The 20657-nt window shown below is 43.0% G+C and overlaps 1 protein-coding gene across 1 annotated transcript; it reads right to left on the bottom strand.

The window, feature by feature from the left end:
- Positions 1–3214: 3214 nt before the first annotated feature.
- LOC114839738 lies at positions 3215–7062 on the bottom strand. The gene is made up of 9 exons (XM_034294100.1): positions 6977–7062; positions 5986–6534; positions 5516–5777; positions 4833–4965; positions 4537–4642; positions 4149–4384; positions 3884–4042; positions 3331–3462; positions 3215–3221 (listed from the first exon to the last, which is right to left on the bottom strand). Exons 1-9 carry the CDS (start codon positions 7037–7039, stop codon positions 3215–3217), a joined length of 1647 nt encoding a protein of 548 aa, XP_034149991.1. The 5' UTR covers positions 7040–7062.
- Positions 7063–20657: the final 13595 nt, after the last annotated feature.

Raw genomic sequence — 20657 nt, 5'->3', positions numbered from 1 at the left:
TATCTGTGCTACTCAACCATCACAGGTATCGCCGTACTTCCCACTCGCAAACATACACTCACCTAAAGGATTATTAGGAACACCTGTTCAATTTCTCATTAATGCAATTATCTAATCAACCAATCACATGGCAGTTGCTTCAATGCATTTAGGGGTGTGGTCCTGGTCAAGACAATCTCCTGAACTCCAAACTGAATGTCAGAATGGGAAAGAAAGGTGATTTAAGCAATTTTGAGCGTGGCATGGTTGTTACCACTGTGCAGGCTGGTGGTGGTGGTGTAATGGTATGGGGGATGTTTTCTTGGCACACTTTAGGCCCCTTAGTGCCAACTGGGCATAGTTTAAATGCCATGGCCTACCTGAGCATTGTTTCTGACCATGTCCATCCCTTTAAGACCACCATGTTCCCATCCTCTGATGGCTACTTCCAGCAGGATAATGCACCATGTCACAAAGCTCGAATCATTTCAAATTGGTTTCTTGAACATGACAATGAGTTCACTGTACTGAAATGGCTCCCACAGTCACCAGATCTCAACCCAGCATCTTTGGGATGTGGTGGAACGGGAGCTTCGTGCCCTGGATGTGCATCCCACAAATCTCCATCAATTGCAAGATGCTATCCTATCAATATGGGCCAACATTTCTAAAGAATACTTTCAGCACCTTGTTGAATCAATGCCACGTAGAATTAAGGCAGTTCTGAAGGCGAAAGGGGGTCAAACACAGTATTAGTATGGTGTTCCTAATAATCCTTTAGGTGAGTGTATATATGTGTGTGCAGAGGCATTTCTGGGCAATCTGGTGCCCTAGGCGAGATCTCTACAAATATTTAACGCCAGGTGCATAAACTGGGTAAACAAAAAAGACACTCAAAATAGTATTCTGTGATCTATTACAGCAGATGAAGGGCAGTATCTGTCTTAAAACTGGACACGCCTCGATTTCCTTGCTGCATAACTATCAATGATATCGTCACTGGTGATACAATTTTGGCAGCAATACTGATAGCTACAAATCTAGATGAGGTGAGAATAATGTGTTTTATCTGAGTAGTTAGGTTATTAACATATAGTCAAGTAAACAAACGACAGGTACCTTAACGTGTGTTACTCTGGTGACTGGCCTGATCTGTCTCCTTCGTGCTTCAATAATTTGTTTCGCGCGCAGTGCCCACAGGGTGTGCGACTGTTGTTTCGAATGCGGTAATGAAGTCTGTGCTTCTCATACAAATTGCCCACACAGAGCGTATTGGTGGCTCTGATTATGACTATGCGTCCGGTGTTTCTCAAATCGCATGCAGAAAATTGCACATCGAGCTAAATATCCTTTAGAGAGATGGTTTACCCAGACAAATTATTTGTCATTTGTCGAACAAAACGTTTTGTTTAATAGATATATTTTTCTTGACGTGACATTAAAGATTTTGCCACGGCAGGACGCCATGGTAAAATGAACCTAACTGAATCACGGGGCTACTCACTCTCAGAGGGGATTGATTCCAGTCGTGATGGTTCTCTTTCAGTGGCAGCAGCATCTTATAATACATTCTAATGTTCAAATGTTCAGAACAACAAAGATACATCTGACGGCCAGTTCAGAACAATGATATGCAATGAGATAGATGCAACTTGCGAAAGAAACCCCGACGTTCTAAAACCACTAGTGCACTTCACTTGGCGATTAGGTAGGTCCCCTTCAAACGCTCATCAACTAACCAGTTCACTGCTGCACATTTCTCTGCCAAATTCTAAAACCAGCCCGAATTATGATCTGAACTGGCCTTTGGTGTTCCACTTCCACCCTTTGCCCACTGCCTGAGCAAATGCTATGTACGTACTGCTACTCTGTAGTACTAACTTAGCTCGTTACTAGCTTAGCTAGTTAGCTAGCTTAGTGCGCTACATTTCAAATAGCTCAAACCAGAGATATGTCAATAAAAACATACCACTATACTTTTTTCTCCTTTCTTCCTCATCTCTCCTGTTATTTCTATAATGTGCCCCCGATGGCTTTGATCTTTTCATATTAGAACAGCAGTCAGAACATTTCAACTGATCGTATGACCGTCAACTGGCTCACTTACCCACCGTTTACACCAGGCCCCGTCCTGCTTCACTATCTCTCGATACGTCAATATCATCTCACTCATAACAAATATGTAAGTCTTGACTTAATGTATAATTTGTTTTATTTTTATAATAACTAAAACTACATATGGATCGATCTCCCCCATATATATATACATATATTTAATTTATTTTATATTTGTTATGATAAGGGCGGGTGGAGCGCCTAATCGGCGCCCCCCATGAAGGTGGCGCCCTAGTGGACCGCATAGGTTGCCTATAGCTAGAAATGCCTCTGTGTGTTTCAAGTTTTTAATAAACCTGTATTATAATAACAAATTTCAGTTAATTTTATCTACAGTAATATGTGTAATTGAACATGCACATTTTAAGGGGTCAGAGAATAATGGGTGAATAATTAGATAAACAATAAAATGGAGACTGATTTCAAGGCTGCTTGTAAATGAATTAGCCCAAGTTTAGCCATACTGAGGCTTGCGTTGGCCTTTGATATATGACTGATTTATCTGAGAATGGACAGAATGTAAAAAACTCTGGCCTCTGTAGAATCCTTTTTTAAGTAAAAAAAAAATGTAAGTCAAGACTTATAATATACGTGAAAATGACAAAAAGACCTAGAAAATATAGCATTGTCACAACGTACTTGAAAGGAAATTACAACATAAGCAAGTTACATTGTAACAACCAAAATTAGTCTTTCACCTTTACTTTGTAGATACGTAGTTGTTTTACATAAACAGTACTAAACCAGAACCAGAACATATGTTGTCAGTATGTCGTAAAAACTACTTGTGTTTGCTGAATGGTCTTAATGTTATGGCTGATCTTTGTACACTCAATTTTTTTTAAAAAGAATAAACTGACACAGTAGCAAACTTTCAATTAATCACATTTTATTTTCCAAAGAATTCCAAAGACAGAAACCAACAGTGTAAAAAATGTTGTCATGGTGAAATTAGTGTACTCAAATGTCCTCAATGAAATACAATTCATATTTTAACCTTACAGAAACTTTGATTTTGAAATGTTTGAACATTTGGAAACAAGTTCAAAGGTTCTGTAGTGCTTAAGTTGGGAAATGTATTCATATTTGATAGTGAAGGTGGGACTTTAGATGGTAGGGATTATTTCCTGTGGAAAGAGAGAAAAGAAAGATTCAATGTTATATTATATTGAATGAATTGGTATTGTGTAATTATATGAGCTCAGACTTCTTTAACTTCTCCAGAGTGAAATGTACCTTGCTTTGAGGTTGAGTTTTAAAATGACGTCCCTCAAAGAATCTTGCTCTTTTTTCTGAGTAGATTTCTGCCACATTTTAGCAAAGCTGCCATGAGTGGCCAGGTTTTTCAGAATGCTCAGGCCATGATGCCTGCGGACAAAGAGATTTAATCTTTAACAGTCAATATATCAACAGTTTTGGCTATATGTTACAAAACATCTTGCACCCCAGGAAACCTGAGAAAACTTTGGTGTTCGTTGTAAGCTAGCCATTGGGTTATTGCAAGATTATGGAATGATTTTGTTTACCCAGTCAGAATAACCTTTGGATGCATTTATAATACCTCAATGTGCAATATAAAGGATTTCACAAGATCTTGTGACTTTGGGTAAGATAAATCAAGGGCTTGAATACCAAGTATCAAAGTGTCCCTTTTAAGGGTAACTTTCAACCCAATTTAGGCCTTTGTCCCAAATCTTCATTTTAAAATATATATAAAAGATATATATGTATATATATATATAAAACATTCAGCTGAAAAGGTGTAGAAACAATAGGAGTAGTTTCTGACCTGACATCCTGTGCGGGGTCCACAGCTAGTTTGCTGACAGCAATCAGGAAGTGGATAGTGAGGTCTTTCTTCCCTGAAAGAATGTGAGCTGCCCCCATGACCTCGACCAGACTCTTCAGGTGCTCAGCAGCACTGCCCCTCACCGCAGCATTACGGTGGCTGAGGAGGAACAAACAAAGCTCATCAGTGACAGGGCTTATAGACATTGTATAATGTTGCCAGTTAGAATTCACTCCTGAATAACTGACTGATTTTCCTCACTCACCTCAGCCCGCCGGCGAGCAGGGCCTTCAAGACGCGTGTAGGGCTGCAGGACTGCACCATGTGACGCAGGGCGGTGTTCGCACTCTGGCGAATGAAGGCATTGGCATAGCTAGCCAAGTGCAGCAGCACGCGCCCAGTCACCTCCACCTCACAGTCCATGGCCCTCTGAAGGTGGACGTACATGTCACCCAGTGTTACCATGGCAGCACGGGACACTGCAGAGCGCAGGTTCTTCACCTGAATCACAACAACACACACAGGACCAGCTATTAATGTTGAGCAGTACAACACAGGAACTTCAGAAACATCTGCCAGGATACTTTGCCTATTGTTCAAATGCACCAGATGTGTGTGATTGAATCAGAAAGGCATCAAATGAACCCAGGTACCTCGTCTATAACTGCCAGGCAGACATCATGCAGTCTTGGCATCAGCAGTTCTTTGTGGTTCTGAGCCATTGAACGGAGACTGGTCAAGCCCTCAATCTTCTTCTCCCTGCATTTTCAACAGGGAAAATGTCCCTCAGATTTTCATTTGTGAACATAATGTTGATCAATTAGGACTTGTTGAGACTCTTTATTACTTTAGTTTCTAATCTATATAGTTCACATCTACATTTCCAAGGATGCTATACTGGGTTTCCCTTAGCTTAGCTCCAACAGTCTTGCCTATAGTAAATGCTCACCAGTCAACTGAGTCAGAGCTGAGCAGTTTCAAGGTCTTATCCAGGGCCTGCTCTGGGTTGTCCAGTGGCTGCAATCTGGCCTGGTCTTTAATCTCCACTATATGGCTCGTAGGTTCACTGGCTACCTTCTTGTCTATGGGTGACAGTGTATATATCTATTGTATTTCTCTATACTGTCTAATCTAATTTTCTTGATTTATACATTCATATGTATACATATCTCTATGCCTTTAACACTGGCACATCCTCGCCCATTATGACATGAAATGTTCTATTCAGATGCAGTAAAACAGTAAGTGGAACTCTGTAATGTCATTAAAACGCATGGGGGGGATTCCAAATCTCCATATTACCCCCATCTAAGTCTACATTAAACCCCTAAATTGTTTCAGTTACCTGAGTATAATAATAATTTTTGCATTTGTAAAGGGCTTTCATAGTAGAGGAATAATCTCAGAGTGCATGAAAAATAATAATAATAATTACATAAGAGAGCTATCAAATATAAATTAAATATATATACAGAATATTGTAGGCCAATTACAGTATATAAATCATGACTAATTAGTTTAGTTTCCTCTTTGTTTAATCTGACTTTTGGACTGTGCACCACTGAAAGCTTCCTCCATTCTATCTAATAATCGACTATTTAAAATTAGTGTAACTATATGTATAGGACTGACCTGAGCTGGAAGCTGCCCTTGCAGTGCGAAAGAACTTAGGTGTCTGAAGCAGTTTGCTTGTGGGCTTGGTAGGAGGGGGTGAAGGAATCGGTGTGGGGTTGCGTGGCTCGTCCGGGGTCCCAAATTCTAAGTAGCAGCGTAGCTCCTCTGGGGTCTCCATATCCACTGAGCTCAGGGTTCCCAGGGAGCTGGTGGTTCTCTCCCCTGTGGAATTGACCGGGTTTATATACCTTCTGCCCGTGGCCTCCAACTCCTTAACCACCTTTGGATGAAATCACAAAATAGTTCTAGTTAGTACTCTTACACTTACATAAACATGTACGTTAAACAATCTTTATGATCCATTCTAGGGCCATGTTGTCATATACAGCCTCATTATAGCCGTGGATGCTGTCTGGTTTTGGCAAAGTATCAGTCCCACTATAACCCTAATTGAAAACAGTTAGGCTACAAAAATCAGCCCTTCCTACCTTCCATGCCTCCTGATTCAGGTGAACCTGCATATTCTTCGATTTCTCAAACAGGTCGATGGGTGTGATGTCATTGTTAATGTCCGACTGGACATTGAGGGCTTCGACTTCCAGCCTGCCTTTCTTCTTTTTCTTCTTCTTTTCTTTCTTGAAGGGAGAAGAAGAACGAGGAGGGACAGGAATTCGAAGCATGCTGCTGCTCAATGACCCCTTCAACCGGAAGGACTCCAAGCAGAGATCTTTGTCTTGGCCATTGGCTTTGTCCACCCCCATCACATTATTAAGTCGGGGCAGAACAACATGTTCAGTCGTTCTGGGAAAAGTCCTAGGTGGAGGTTTGTGGAGTGGTGTGCTCTGAGCAAAGTGGTGTGACACGTTCCTGCCAACCCTGATGAGAGCTGTTTGAACATAGTTCTCATAGATGCCACTTATCTGCTTGGCCTTAGCCTCCATTGCCTCTCTCTCGGATCTCTCCATCTGCCGAATCCTGTCTTCATTGACTAAGCAACGCTGGCCATCTGGGATAGGATTCCGGATCACATTGGTACTCTATGAAGAATAGAAGTTGTCCAAATAGTAGAAACATTTAATGCAATAGGTGTAATGCATTATGATGTGTCAGATTAGACAATGTTAAGGATACAGAGAAGTAGGGGTGTTGGGTTTTAGACAGCCGCTGACAAGATTTAATTTTTTTTGCTTTGTATTCCCGAGTAGGCATACTCGCGCAGACTTGTTTTGCAAATCACACAGAAGAATACGGGTCCGCTGCGTTGCCAAGGACAACGCGATACGCAACCCAGATATAAGTTCAGCACCACACCCAAGACCCGCTTAGCCGCTAGCACCCTTTCACAAAGCTTACTCCCCTGGCTAGGATAATAAATTAACTATAGCGTACACGTTTGAAATTCTAATGCAAATTGCCAGTAATAATGCTAAGCTTATTAAGGAAGGGGACATTTAAAAAAAAAAAAAAAAAGATACTTACAGGAGTGGTAGGTTTGTCCTGGTGGCCTTGGTAAGCAGCGTTTTTCTTCCTCGAGGTTGACATGACGTTACTCTCTCCTTCTTGAGTGTGAGTTTCTCTCTCCTTGAGTTTGTCAATTTAGCTATTTTTCCTGCCTTGATTATGCATCAGTGATACATAATAAAAACTATCTAAAGACGACATGTACCTCTCTCAGTAAAAGTGAATCAATAAATGAGTGGAAACAGCATTTTGGCTGAGATTAAACCTCCGTTACATTATTACGTCATAATGGCAGTAGTTTAATGCCAATTCAGCACATAAACTCATGGTAAGCATTTACGGGGAAAAAAACTAATTTGAATCCCCCTTTAATATTGTCATTATTTTAACAATGTCAGAATTAACCTTTACTGTAGCTTAGATAATATTCTACAGCACCATGAACGTGGGAAACATTTCAACTCTCAGTTGATCCTTGTAAATAGTGCAACTGCATCATGGTAATTTGGTCTTGTGGCTATAGTACATTCGTTTTTGGTCCTTAAACTGACAATGCTACGTTCAAAATCTTTATTTTCTCTAAATTTAGTAATACAATCTCATGAAAGACTTTTTTTTTATTATGAGTGAAACAAAATATCAAATAATCTGTCTGAATGTATGACATTTCGTTGATTAATTTATCAAACAATGATGATGATCCGGCTTCCTATGTATTTCCTCGACTGTATAACACAATTCATTATTTGGGATAGAAAATAAAAACGATATTCTTGACTATTTCAGAACTCTTTGACAGTATGTTGGAATCGTTTTACCTGTATTGGGCCTAGTAATAAACGATTCTAATGGACTAATCAATGAATAATATTACTGTGATGGATTTTAATTTCTGATTAGAGCCTTATAAAACAAGCGGAAACGCTAAAGCCCGTGTTCTTTGAAATAATGTTTTTTTCGTATTATTGTATTTCATAAGACCTTCGATAAAACCAACGAAATACTTCATATATTTATCGAAAAGATGCTGGCGATTCTAGCGTGAATAACTGATACGGCATATGATTGTACAGTCGTTGGTCTTGTAACCGGCTCGTGTCTCACGCGTACATCTCCTTGAATTTATGTGGACTAATTAACAGTCATTCGTCGATTTAGCCCACAGTAAATAAACACATTACATGTTCTGTTTTCAAACGCGATTTTATTAGAAATTTAAGGAAAAAATAAATATTTATTTACCTCACAAAATATTCATGTTATAATGACGGGTTGAACGTGTAGGCTATTTCTCTTTTAAAAACCGGAACATCCTTCACGTAAACGCACTACGTTAAATATTATGTTAATTATACTTTCATTTTGTTCTAATGTGGCTTATTGTACTTTATCAAACATTTTGGGGAAATTGCAATTTCTCATTTATTTAAAAGTTTAATTGACAGAAACCGCAGACATGATAGTTGTGCAGAAAGTAGCATCAATGTTCGCTTGGTAAAAGTCTGCAATTAGCTCATAAAAATGTTAACTTAATCGTCTTAATCGACAGCTATATTTCCAATCAAATAATTGTATTTCAGTTTAAATAACGACAAGAAAGAGATTTTAATGTTTTTATTAAGTGAGTTTGATGTGTTTGAACATAACTTGACCAACCTGTTAGGCCTAAATCAATCCAACCTGTTAGGCCTAGATCAATCCAATTGAATCATTTCAATGTTTGTGAAAATATTTAAATTCCTCATGAAGTGTTCAAGGTCATGCTAGCCATTATGCAAACACAGGAAGCCTAAAAGCTAACTTTAGCTCAAAATGTCTAACCTGTTAATGTCCACCCTGTTAGCTGTATTCAACTATCAGTGTGGACACCAGCTTAACAGGGTGGACATGTATATTGTAATGTTGACAAGAGTTGTTGCCATATTCAGTGTTTCCCCTATTTATTTATTCATTTATTTGATAATCCAGGGCCCACCCAGTACTCATTGCACCAGCATAAGGTCTGACGATGGGTCTGAGGATTTCATCCCAGTACCTAAAAGCAGTACCGTTGGCACGCACATGGAGTTCTGTACGACCCTCCAAGGACATGCATCCCCTGACCATCACTGACCCACCATCAAACCAGTCATGCTGGTTTTTGTTGCAGGTAGCATAATGTTCACCACAATGTCTACAAAGTCTTTCACGTCTGTCACATGCTCATTGTGAACCAGCTCTCATCTGTGAAGAGAACGGGCGCCAATGGTAGACCTGCCAATTCTGGTGTTCTCTGGCGAATGCCAATTGAGCTGCATGGTGATGGTCCCACTAGAGGACATCAGGCCTAGCATTGATTACAGCGCGCATTCGCTGTGGCATTTTTCTGACAACCTTATGGAACATCACAACATTTATTGCATTAATTATTGTGATCTTGTATTGATGACAGGACAGTGATACCACTCCATGAAGTATTTTACAGCACATCCCAAAAACCTTCAATGGGGCTAAAGTAAGGACTCTGTGGTGGCTAATTTGTGTGTGAAATTGATTCCTCATGCTCCCTGAACCATTCTGGCACAATTTGAGCCCGATGAATCCTGGCATTTTCATCCTGGAATATGCCTGTGCCATCGGGGAAGAAAAAATCCATTGATGGAATAACCTGTACATTCAGGTATTCAGCTGACTTCATTTTATTGCCACATAATGTTGCTGAGCCTAGACATAACCAACTGAAGCAACCCCATATCAAAGAACATTACCTCCAGAGGCTTATACACTCATTAGACCACGTGACCTTTTCCATTGCTCCAGAGTCCTATCTTTATGATCTCTAGCAAATCAAAGCCTTTTTTACAATTAGTTAGTGAAGGGGTTCATTATACATGCAAGCAACTGAGTAATTATTATCATAATTCACTTTTCTTAAGAAGAAATGTGGAAGAATTTGTCCCTTTCTCATAATGTGCGCTCATTTTTTTCATTATATGTTTAAAAAAATACATTTGTAAAAAATAATATCTTATTCGATTGAGGGACATACAATTCCAATAAAAAAGTACAGTTTAGTACAAATATATAAATATAAAGTAAAAATGTCCTTAACCGGGGGGACATACCCCGAATGTCACGTTTCGTTTATATATCTAAGTATAATACAATTTAGGTGCCTGAGCACGAGCAATATGTTTTTCATCAAGTTAGATGTGTCTTTTATCAACCCACTCTCTTCCTTTTGTGTACATATAACACGGGTTCACACAAGTCCTTTTTTGCGTGCAGTTGTGACGCGATCTCCTACCATTAATAATAATGGTCATTAAAATAATTTCATTGAAACGCACCAACTGAAACCTATTTGACGTCACCATCATCGAGGCACGGATTTCCCGAAGATTGACTAATCGTTTAAAAGCCATAGATTAACTTTTTTCTTGAAAGAACGTCAAAGGGTAAAGGTAAAACTTGAATATCGCATAGTTCTTAATGGGAGGAGATCGTGTCTGCAAAGCACGCAAAAAGGACTTTGGCGTATGCATAGCACGAAATTGTGAAGTGTGAACCTGTGTTATATGTACGCAAAAGGAAGAGAGTGGGTTGCTTTTATACACTGCAAGCACAATTATTAGGCAAATCGTATTCCCCAAGATTTATTTTATTGTTGTACAAATACAATGCTCTCAGTCAATCCAAAACACAGCTCAGGAAAAAAAATAAGAGACCACTGCACCTTTTTCTTTCCTTTCCAAAAATGTCGAAAAGGAAGGTTTTGAGTGAGGAACACAGGGGTTAAAATTAAGAGACCACTGCAAATTGAACGCTTCTGTTCCTTATTTAGAACGTTCCTTTTCAACTATTATGGAAAGAAAAGAAAAAGGTGCAGTGGTCTCTTAAATTTGGCCGGACCGCATAAGCGAAAATATTTATATTTTCCACCAAGTGAGTGACTGACCGACTGTATGAGGGGTGGTTCGTGCATTTAATAGGCCTAGGTATTGTGGATATACTGATTGTATAAGTTGTTAAACTGTTTTGAGCATTGAGGCAACATATTAAATGTCTGTAGCATGCTGAAACTGAAAGTTGCAAGTAGAAGAACAGGAAATCTTATTTAGGCTGTTGCTGGGGAGAGAGAGCCGATTTAGCTTGGGTGTCAGAAGAACAGGAAACAAATTAATAACGCACACACATTCTGGACAGGGCTGAATTAAGAATAGACAAACAGAAACCACAAAGTGCAAAGATGACGCTTGTGCTGCATTTACACATATAAGGTATAGAACATAAATTGGACCAATGGCCCACATGCTTGGCATATTCAACCCCCCACTTTCTAGGCGTGTTTGAAGTATAAATAATGCTGTTATGACTGTTCATGTTCAGACATTGTTGCGGCGACACTTTGTCTCCAAAAGCTTTTGTAATAAACGTAATATGCAGTATGGTAATTGACCCGACTCCTGGTGTTTTATTCTCCTTTCCAACAAACCAACTCGGGGAAGTGTTAGACTTTTTTTCTAGATGTTTCTGAAACAGGACTAGTCATGAACGGGGTCCTGTTTCAGAAAAAAATGTACATAAGCGTAGGATTTGACAAAACCGAAAAAAGGCACCCCACCTGCACACAGCATGCAGCGGGGGTGGCGAGACTCATTCAAATTGTAATACTGTGCCTTAGTGGTGTGTGTTGCAAAAATGGAGTCGAATGCAGGGATGCAGTAGAGTCAATGTATTGCGTTCTTCTGAACAAACAAGGCACGCAATACTAAAATAATGCACAAGCGCAAAACAACCGCACAAGGCAAAATTACAGAACACTGAACAAAGAACAATACCACACAAAGACAGCCAGAAACACAGGAACTTATATATATGCGATCTAATGAGGGAATGGACACCAGGTGTGTGCAATAACAAGACAGGACAGTGCCGTGGGAGGAGGAGCGGCGTGGCTAGAAGGCCCGGCGATGACGCGCGCCGAACACCACGTCGGCAGTAGTACTTGTCGGTAAGGCAGCACGCACGGTACGGTCTATGCCTGGGTGACCCGTGGAAGGGGACGTGTGGGCCCAGTAGATGAGACGGTCACGGACATCCAGCGGGACGTACTGACGACCCGCAGGACACCCAGGAGGCCCAGGATCGTCACGCAACGCCCGCTGAAGGTTCATTGGCAAACCCAATGAACCGCTGTACCGCCTTAACCGTGGTAGGAACGGGCCAATTACGCACGGCTGACACACGATCAACTTCCATTTCCACCCCATCGGCGGAAATTCGAAACCCGAGGAAGGAGACGGCTCGCTGGAAGAACGCGCACTTCTCTGCTTTAGCGTACAGGCCATGCTCCAACAGCCGCCTCAGCACCCTGCGAACGAGAGACACATGTTCAGCACGCGTAGCGGAATACACAGGATGTCGTCGATGTAAACCACAACTCCGCGCCCCAGCATGTCCCTAAACACATCGTTCACAAAGGACTGAAACACTGCCGGAGCATTCATCAACCCATACGGCATCACCAGGTACTCGTAGTGCCCTGTGGTGGTGCTGAAGGCCGTCCACTCGTCTCCCTCTCGGATTCTCACCAAGTTATACGCGCTCCTGAGGTCCAGTTTCGTGAAGCGCGCCCCATGCATTGACTCGATGTACTGGGAAATAAGGGGGATGGGATATGAATAACGGACTGTCAGTTTATTCAGCGCCCTGTAGTCAATGCATGGACGCAAACCCCCATCCTTCTTCTTCACGAAAAAGAAACTCGAGGAGGCGGGCGAGGTGGAACGGCGGATCTGCCCCTGCCGCAGGGATTCGGCCACGTAGGTCTCCATCGCTGCCGTTTCAGCCTGCGACAGGGGATACACATGACAATAAGGCGGCACAGCGTCCCCTTTAGATTTATAGCACAATCCCTGGGCCGATGTGGTGGCAAACGACTTGCCATGGCCTTAGAAAAGACCAGCGCTAAATCGGCATATTCCGGGGTATGCGCACTGCGGAGACACTGTCTGGACTTTCCACCGAGGTCGCACCTACGGAAACACTAGACACCTCTCCTGACACCCCTGAGACCACCCCGTCAATACTCTCTGCGACCAGGAAATAGTCGGGTTGTGTACCGACAACCAGGGAAGACCCAGCACCACAGGGAAAGCAGGTGAGTGGATAACATGGAATTCGATGAGTTCAGTGTGGGCGTGCTGTACGGTCATCGTGATAGGGACCGTGACGTGCTCAACGAGACCAGTGCCTAGTGGTTTGCTGTCTAAGCCCGTAATGGACCTAGGTTGAGACAATGGCACCAGCGGAATGCGCAGTTTCCGTGCGTAACCGCTGTCCATAAAATTCCCAGCTGCGCCTGAGTCTACGACGCCTTACACTGAGAGTTAGCAGGAAAATCAGGGAAGGCCACCAAAAGTGTCATGTGCTTCCCAGAGAGACCCGACAGTGTGTGTGGTCTACTCACCTGACTCAGTGTAGGGGTGTCAGGCTTCCTACGCTTGACCCTTTCTTGCCGGAAACAGTAGGAGGCAGAGTGTCCCTTCCTCCCACAAAAGGAACACTCCCTAGGCCGCACCATCTCCCTTCGTGCGGCGCCTCCCACTTCCATGGGTTCAGGTCTGGCAACGGGGTGTACCAGAGGGGGCAGATCATTCCCGGTGCGTCCGCGTGTGGCTAGCAGATTGTCCAGCCGGATAGTCATGTCGACGAGCTGGTCGAATGTCAACATGGCGTCCCGGCATGCCAGCTCCCTACGGACGTCAGGCCGTAAGTGGCACCGGAAATGATCAATAAGTGCCCTGTCGTTCCAGCCCGACCCCGCCGCCAGGGTCCTGAACTCCAGGGCGAAGGCCCTGTACGCTCCTTGTCCCCTGCCTCAGGTGCACGAGACGCTCGCCGACCTCCCTGCCGTCGGGCGGGTATCAAACACGCCCCGGAAGAGGCCGACGAACGCCCGTAATGGGCCAACTCCGGCCCGTTAGTGGACCAAACGGAGTTGGCCCAGTCCAACGCCTTGCCCCTCAGGCAGGAGACAAGGGCCGAGACCTTCTCCCTATCCCCCGGGTGAGGGCTGATGGAGGCGAAGTAGAGCTCCAACTGGAGCAGGAAACCCAGAGCACTGGGCAGCGTCCCCGCCGAATCCCTAGGGAAGGCTCAGCTGTATGGTCCTCCTCGGCGACGGTGGAGACGATGGCAGGGGCACTCCAGCCGGGTTGTGTGTCGGGGGTTGCTGCTCAGATGGCAGCCTGCCTCAACCGCCGCATTGCGTGGACCATCTCCGTCACGGCCTCCCCCAGGGACGCGATCATGTTCCCATGCTGGTGAAGCAGGTCGCTCCCCGCTGACTTCATTCGGCGGGTGTGGTATTCTGTAATAGTGTGTCTTAGTGGTGTGTGTTGCAAAAAAGGAGTCGAATGCAGGGATGCAGTAGAGTCAATGTATTGCGTTCTTCTGAACAAACAAGGCACGCAATACTAAAATAATGCACAAGCGCAAAACAACCGCAAAACAACCACACAAGGCAAAAATAAAGAACACTGAACATAGAACAATACCACACAAAGACAGCCAGAAACACAGGAACGTATATATGCGATCTAATGAGGGAATGGACACCAGGTGTGTGCAATAACAAGACAGGACAGTGCCGTGGGAGGAGGAGCGGCGTGGCTAGAAGGCCGGCGATGACGCGCGTCCTTGACGCGCGTCCTCCACGTGCGTCCTCGTTACACAAATAATGTAATGGATAAGTAATGGGACATCAACTTCTGATACTCACAACACACAGTGTAGTGCCGTATGTAAATTCACAGATATTCACTATGACTTCCCTCAGGCAACAACACCTAAGCAAAATTCTCAGGGTTCCAAATTTGACTTTCACACACAAGGGGATAAATATGGCAGACCAGATGGGGACAGGGCTCCCACATGAGTGCGCGCAAGAGGTAGTGAGTGAGAGTAAGACACGAACCGATCTGGAGTCAGAACCCCTCCCAGGGGCAGAGGACTTCTTCACTGATGGGTGCTGTTTCAGACACGAACAAGATGGGCTGAGGGCGGCCTTTGCGGTAGTGAAACTAACACCAGAGGGTTTAGTCACACTGAAAACAGAGAGGCTCCAGGGGCTGCAGTCAGCTCAGAGAGCAGAAGTAAGAGCAGTGATGCAGGCCAAGGGGAAGAGAGCAAACATTTACACAGATTCGGCATACGCGGTAGGCGCAGCGCACATGGAGCTAGGACAGTGGTTAAAAGCTGGGTTTTAGAACAGCAGGGGACAAACCGATTAAACACGAGGCGGAGATGAGAGAACTAGCTGAGGCCCTAGACCTGCCCGAAAAGGTAGGCATCATAAAATGCAAAGGACACGATAGCTCAAATAGTGCAGTAGCTAAGGGGAATCAAGCGGCAGACACAGCAGCAAAACAGGCAGCAGGGTACACTCCGCGAGTGATGATGGTAAGAGCAGAAGAGGAAGTGGGGTGGGAGAAGGCCCTGAGAGAGATGAGCTAGTGAGACATCAAAAGGGGGCGTCCCCACAAGAGAAAACTATTTGGCGACAGAGAGGAGCAATAGAGACAAAAGGGCTCTGGAGAGGGCCAGACGGTAGAGTAATACTCCCACCAGCCATGCAAGGAGATAAATTTGCAGAAGCCCATGGTTGGGCCATGTAGGGCCGGCTCAAATTTTAAGAAACTTGTGCCACTGGTGGCACCCGTTTATGGTAGACATGGTACGCAACTACACTAGGGCATGCACCATCTGCACTCACCACAATCCAAAACCGTTCCCCATGACGACGAGACCTGGACAAGAGATAGTGATAGACTACACGGACATGGGGGAAACAGTACGGGGGTGCCATTACATGTTAGTGTGTGTGGACATGTTCACAGGGTGGCCAGAAGCCTGGCCGGCAAGAAGGGAGGACAGTCAGACAGTGATCAAGTGTTTGTGAACCAGTACATTCCCAGACACAGCTTCCCAGAGAAAATCAGGTCAGTCAATGGGACTCACTTTAAGAACAGTGATTTACAGAAGGTAGAGAGCTTATTGGGCCTAAAACATGCTTTTGGCACAGTATACCACCCACAGTCCCAGGGAAAGGTAGAAAGGATGAACCAAAACTTAAAAAACAAGTTGGCTAAGATATGTGCACAGACTAAATTGAACTGGGTGGATGCACTGCCACTGGCACTCATGACGATTCGGTGCTCGTTAAATCAGACCACTGGGTTCACCCCATACGAGCTGCTGACGGGGAGACAGTTTCCAGGACCAGCCGCAGGGCCTGCGGTCCTGGAAGGGGAAAAGTGGTCACTGAGTGTATTTTGATGAATTGCGAGCTCTTGTTTAAGAATTCACCAACAGAGTCGGAGAACGGAGGGACCTGCACCCGCTGGACCAGAACCTGGAGCGGATCGCAGGATACTGCGGGACTACGTGCGAGAGAAGGAGACAAAGGACGGCGCCAGGGGAATGGACTCTTAGGGGAAGGAACTGAAGAATACTGTAACAAAAGGGGGTTTAGGACACAGAGTGGGTCCTACCACTCGTACCAAGATGACAGGGTTACAGAGAAAGGTCTGAGGAGATGAGAATAGAATGAAGTGGTACATGGACATTGGTGGATTATTGATATGTGTGTTGTGTGTTGTTACAGGTTTCCCAGTTTGGCATCGGGTCTTCATTCCCCCAGCGAAGAGGTTCGCGACCCCACCTGAGGACACCTGCTTGAGGAAATTTGGGGGCATTGAATTGGACTATGTCAAAGGGTCGCATACGAGCATTCTGGGATAGATAATCCGCTGGAGGAATGGATGACCTCGATGTTTGACCAGTGGAAAGGTTGATAATGTCTGTTCTTTTATCGCTTGCTACATTTTGTGCTATAATGGTTACTTGTGGGTGTTGTTGTATCCCATGCATAAGAGGGCTCGCAATGAGAGTGATTTCTACAGCCATTGAGAAGGCTCCAGGACCACCTCCAGGGATGCTTATGCCTCTACTGGAGCAGCACGACCCGGGAGAACTGGAGCTTGGCGATTAGGGGTGATCTCTCTGGGGAGAGATCAAAAGGGGGAATTGTGGATATACTTATTGTATAAGTTGTTAAACTGTTTTGAGCATTGAGGCAACATATTAAATGTCTGTAGCATGCTGAAAATGAAAGTTGCAAGTAGAAAAACAGGAAATCTTATTTAGGCTGTTGCTGGGGAGAGAGAGAGACGATTTAGCTTGGGTGTCAGAAGAACAGGAAACAAATTAATAACGCACACACATTCTGGACAGGGCTGAAATAAGAATAGACAAGACAGAAACCACAAAGTGCAAAGATGACGCTTGTGCTGCATTTACACATATAAGGTATAGAACATAAATTGAACCAATGGCCCACATGCTTGGCATATTCAACCCCCCAAGTATAGATAATGCTGTTATGACTGTTCATGTTCAGACATTGTTGCTGGGACACTTTGTCTCCAAAAGCTTTTGTAATACACGGAATATGCGGTATGGTAATTAACCTGACTCCTGGTGTTTTATTCTCCTTTCCAACAAACCAACTTGGGGAAGTGTTAGACTTCAACAGTATGATGGGTGATTCGTACATTTAATAGGACTAGGGAAGCTACTGAACGTCACTTAACGTCTGAACAGTGCCTTAAAATTACATCTTAAATTAACACAGTCCATCAATGGAGACGAGTTTTTTCCTACTGACGACACGTCCATAACACACACACGACACAAACACGTCACGCCAACGATTAGACATAAATGGCCTACAGACGACACGCGTATCATTTTTACGAGTGAATTGATAATTGGAGATCTTAACATGAACGCGCCTCTATTTCGCGTCTCTATAACGTGTTACCTGTCGTCTGAACAACATCATTAGATAGCAGCTGTTGAATAAATAAATTGTTGTACCTGCTATTGACTGAGTTGCACAAAAGTAAACAATTTCCTCCGATCGATTGTTTTATTTTCCGTCATAAAACCTAGGAGGGAGATACTCTCATAGGACTGTACGTGGAGGTTTACAAATTCGGAACATGCAAATGGAAAAAGTCACGGAATCGTTTATTTTTGTGTGTTTAATTCTCATTAATTCTAATGACAAATGATCTGTATTGGTTGCTACACTGTCAAATTATTTTTATGGCTTTACTGGTGATGGGACTTGATTTGAATCGGTAGGTTACTGTTTTAGTAGTTTCGAAGTTGAGACATCCATAGTGGAATGATCATTAACACAACAATGCTTTCTGCTCATCTATCGCAGATATTAGAGACCTATTCACCAATATCGAAACACCTAAACACACTCAGGGTTGCAATGGCATTGGTAGATCACCTAATGTTTATTGAGGGTTATGATGGTGTTAAAGCCTTCCTTGGGTTATCTCACCTTTAATTAAATAGTTGCTATTACTACAATATATTAATGTATGTATCAAATGTAGGCCTATAATTGTATTGCCTTGTGCTCTGATGCCTGCATAACCACAACAAATACTTTGGGATTGCAATAGTTAACTTAAGGTCCATAGACACTGCATGAAATATATAAGAACCCCAACATTCAGACTTATAGGTGTATTTATAGGCATTCAGACGTATTAAACTATGTAAAACTGTATTAAGTTTACATTACTAGCAGTATCATTCAAGCAAAAAGGATGCACAATATACTCTTTAAACAGCAAAGCTCATAATAAATATCCATCCTTGGTAATGCCAAGATGTAAAGTCTTCCATGCCAAGTTTAATCTATTTTTCTCTACTTCTGGTCATCAGCTTTCAGATGTAAAACAATGTTTACAATATGTAGGCCTGGGACCTCAAACTTACTGTGCAGGTTGTTTCCTGCCCAGTAGGAACACATTACTCAGCTAATATAGTCCAGACGAGTAATAAATAGAATGATTTCTTCAATGTGTATTACTCAATGGAATAGGTTTGTACTGTAGATTGGGAGGGGTCAGGGTCAATGGATCCCAGCATTTTCTCCAGGGGGGTCACGCCCCCATTCCCCCTAATTCTATGCCATTAGTATTTCTGGATATAAAGCCTGCACCCAAGGTCTAAAGGACCAATGTGTGAGAACACTGGTGTAGTATATAAACTAGTCATATGTAATGCAATGTATCAAAAGAAAGGCATTACAACAATGTCAGAGCTTTTATCGTTGTACATTTCAGAAAGTAGTATGAAAAGAAAATTGCCAGACTTTAAGCAAGCCAAATGATATCCCCTCATGATGTACTGACATTTCTAGAGCACCCAATGTTTTCAAACAAAAACTGCACATTACAAATCCATGTCAAGACTTACACAACACAAGTGAAAGAGCTAATCTAAAAAATACATTATGTATTGAAAGACAATAGCCTACCTTAGAGGGGTCTCCAACCCTGCTCCAGAGATACTGTCCTGGTCATTTTCATTCCAACCCCATGTATATGCAGCGTCATTCAGTTACTCTCTAATTATTTGAATCAAGTGAGCTAAATTAGGGTTGGAGTGAAAACAACCAGGATAGAATCTCTCCAGCAGTAGAATTGGAGACCCCTGGCATATGCTATTGTGACAATAAAGGGGAACATTATATTTTATTATATTTTGAGGTATATGTGTAGGTAATTGTCTTGCTGAAATAGCCACATTCTTTACTCATGAAATACAAATGAATTAGTAAATGTTAACTTGTACATGTGTGGGCAAGTTAAATAAACATTTTGTCACAAAAAAAATGATTGCTTTAAAAGTGAGTCATGTCCCATCATGTCACATCACAACCCAACATACAGGGTTCTTTTAAACCAACTGTAGTAGTGATCCATGAGTGATGAAAGACACAGTTCTCGAACTCAATATCAATTAAGGCTTTAATATCTGTGCTACTCAACCATCACAGGTATCGCCGTACTTCCCACTCGCAAACATACACTCACCTAAAGGATTATTAGGAACACCTGTTCAATTTCTCATTAATGCAATTATCTAATCAACCAATCACATGGCAGTTGCTTCAATGCATTTAGGGGTGTGGTCCTGGTCAAGACAATCTCCTGAACTCCAAACTGAATGTCAGAATGGGAAAGAAAGGTGATTTAAGCAATTTTGAGCGTGGCATGGTTGTTACCACTGTGCAGGCTGGTGGTGGTGGTGTAATGGTATGGGGGATGTTTTCTTGGCACACTTTAGGCCCCTTAGTGCCAACTGGGCATAGTTTAAATGCCATGGCCTACCTGAGCATTGTTTCTGACCATGTCCATCCCTTTAAGACCACCATGTTCCCATCCTCTGATGGCTACTTCCAGCAGGATAATGCACCATGTCACAAAGCTCGAATCATTTCAAATTGGTTTCTTGAACATGACAATGAGTTCACTGTACTGAAATGGCTCCCACAGTCACCAGATCTCAACCCAGCATCTTTGGGATGTGGTGGAACGGGAGCTTCGTGCCCTGGATGTGCATCCCACAAATCTCCATCAATTGCAAGATGCTATCCTATCAATATGGGCCAACATTTCTAAAGAATACTTTCAGCACCTTGTTGAATCAATGCCACGTAGAATTAAGGCAGTTCTGAAGGCGAAAGGGGGTCAAACACAGTATTAGTATGGTGTTCCTAATAATCCTTTAGGTGAGTGTATATATGTGTGTGCAGAGGCATTTCTGGGCAATCTGGTGCCCT

The sequence above is a fragment of the Esox lucius genome, chromosome 9 (genome assembly GCF_011004845.1).
Source record: "Esox lucius isolate fEsoLuc1 chromosome 9, fEsoLuc1.pri, whole genome shotgun sequence".
Classification (NCBI taxonomy): domain Eukaryota; kingdom Metazoa; phylum Chordata; class Actinopteri; order Esociformes; family Esocidae; genus Esox; species Esox lucius.
This window is presented reverse-complemented; position numbering and strand designations above follow the sequence as displayed.

Excerpts from the sequence above, each read along its gene's own strand:
- LOC114839738 (XM_034294100.1), bottom strand. The coding sequence starts at position 7,039 with ATGTCAACCTCGAGGAAGAAAAACGCTGCTTACCAAGGCCACCAGGAC. Across the intron at positions 4,385-4,536 it reads GCCTGGCAGTTATAGACGAG|GTGAAGAACCTGCGCTCTGC; the intron begins GTACCTGGGTTC and ends GTTGTGATTCAG. Across the intron at positions 4,043-4,148 it reads CTGCTCGCCGGCGGGCTGAG|CCACCGTAATGCTGCGGTGA; the intron begins GTGAGTGAGGAA and ends GTTCCTCCTCAG.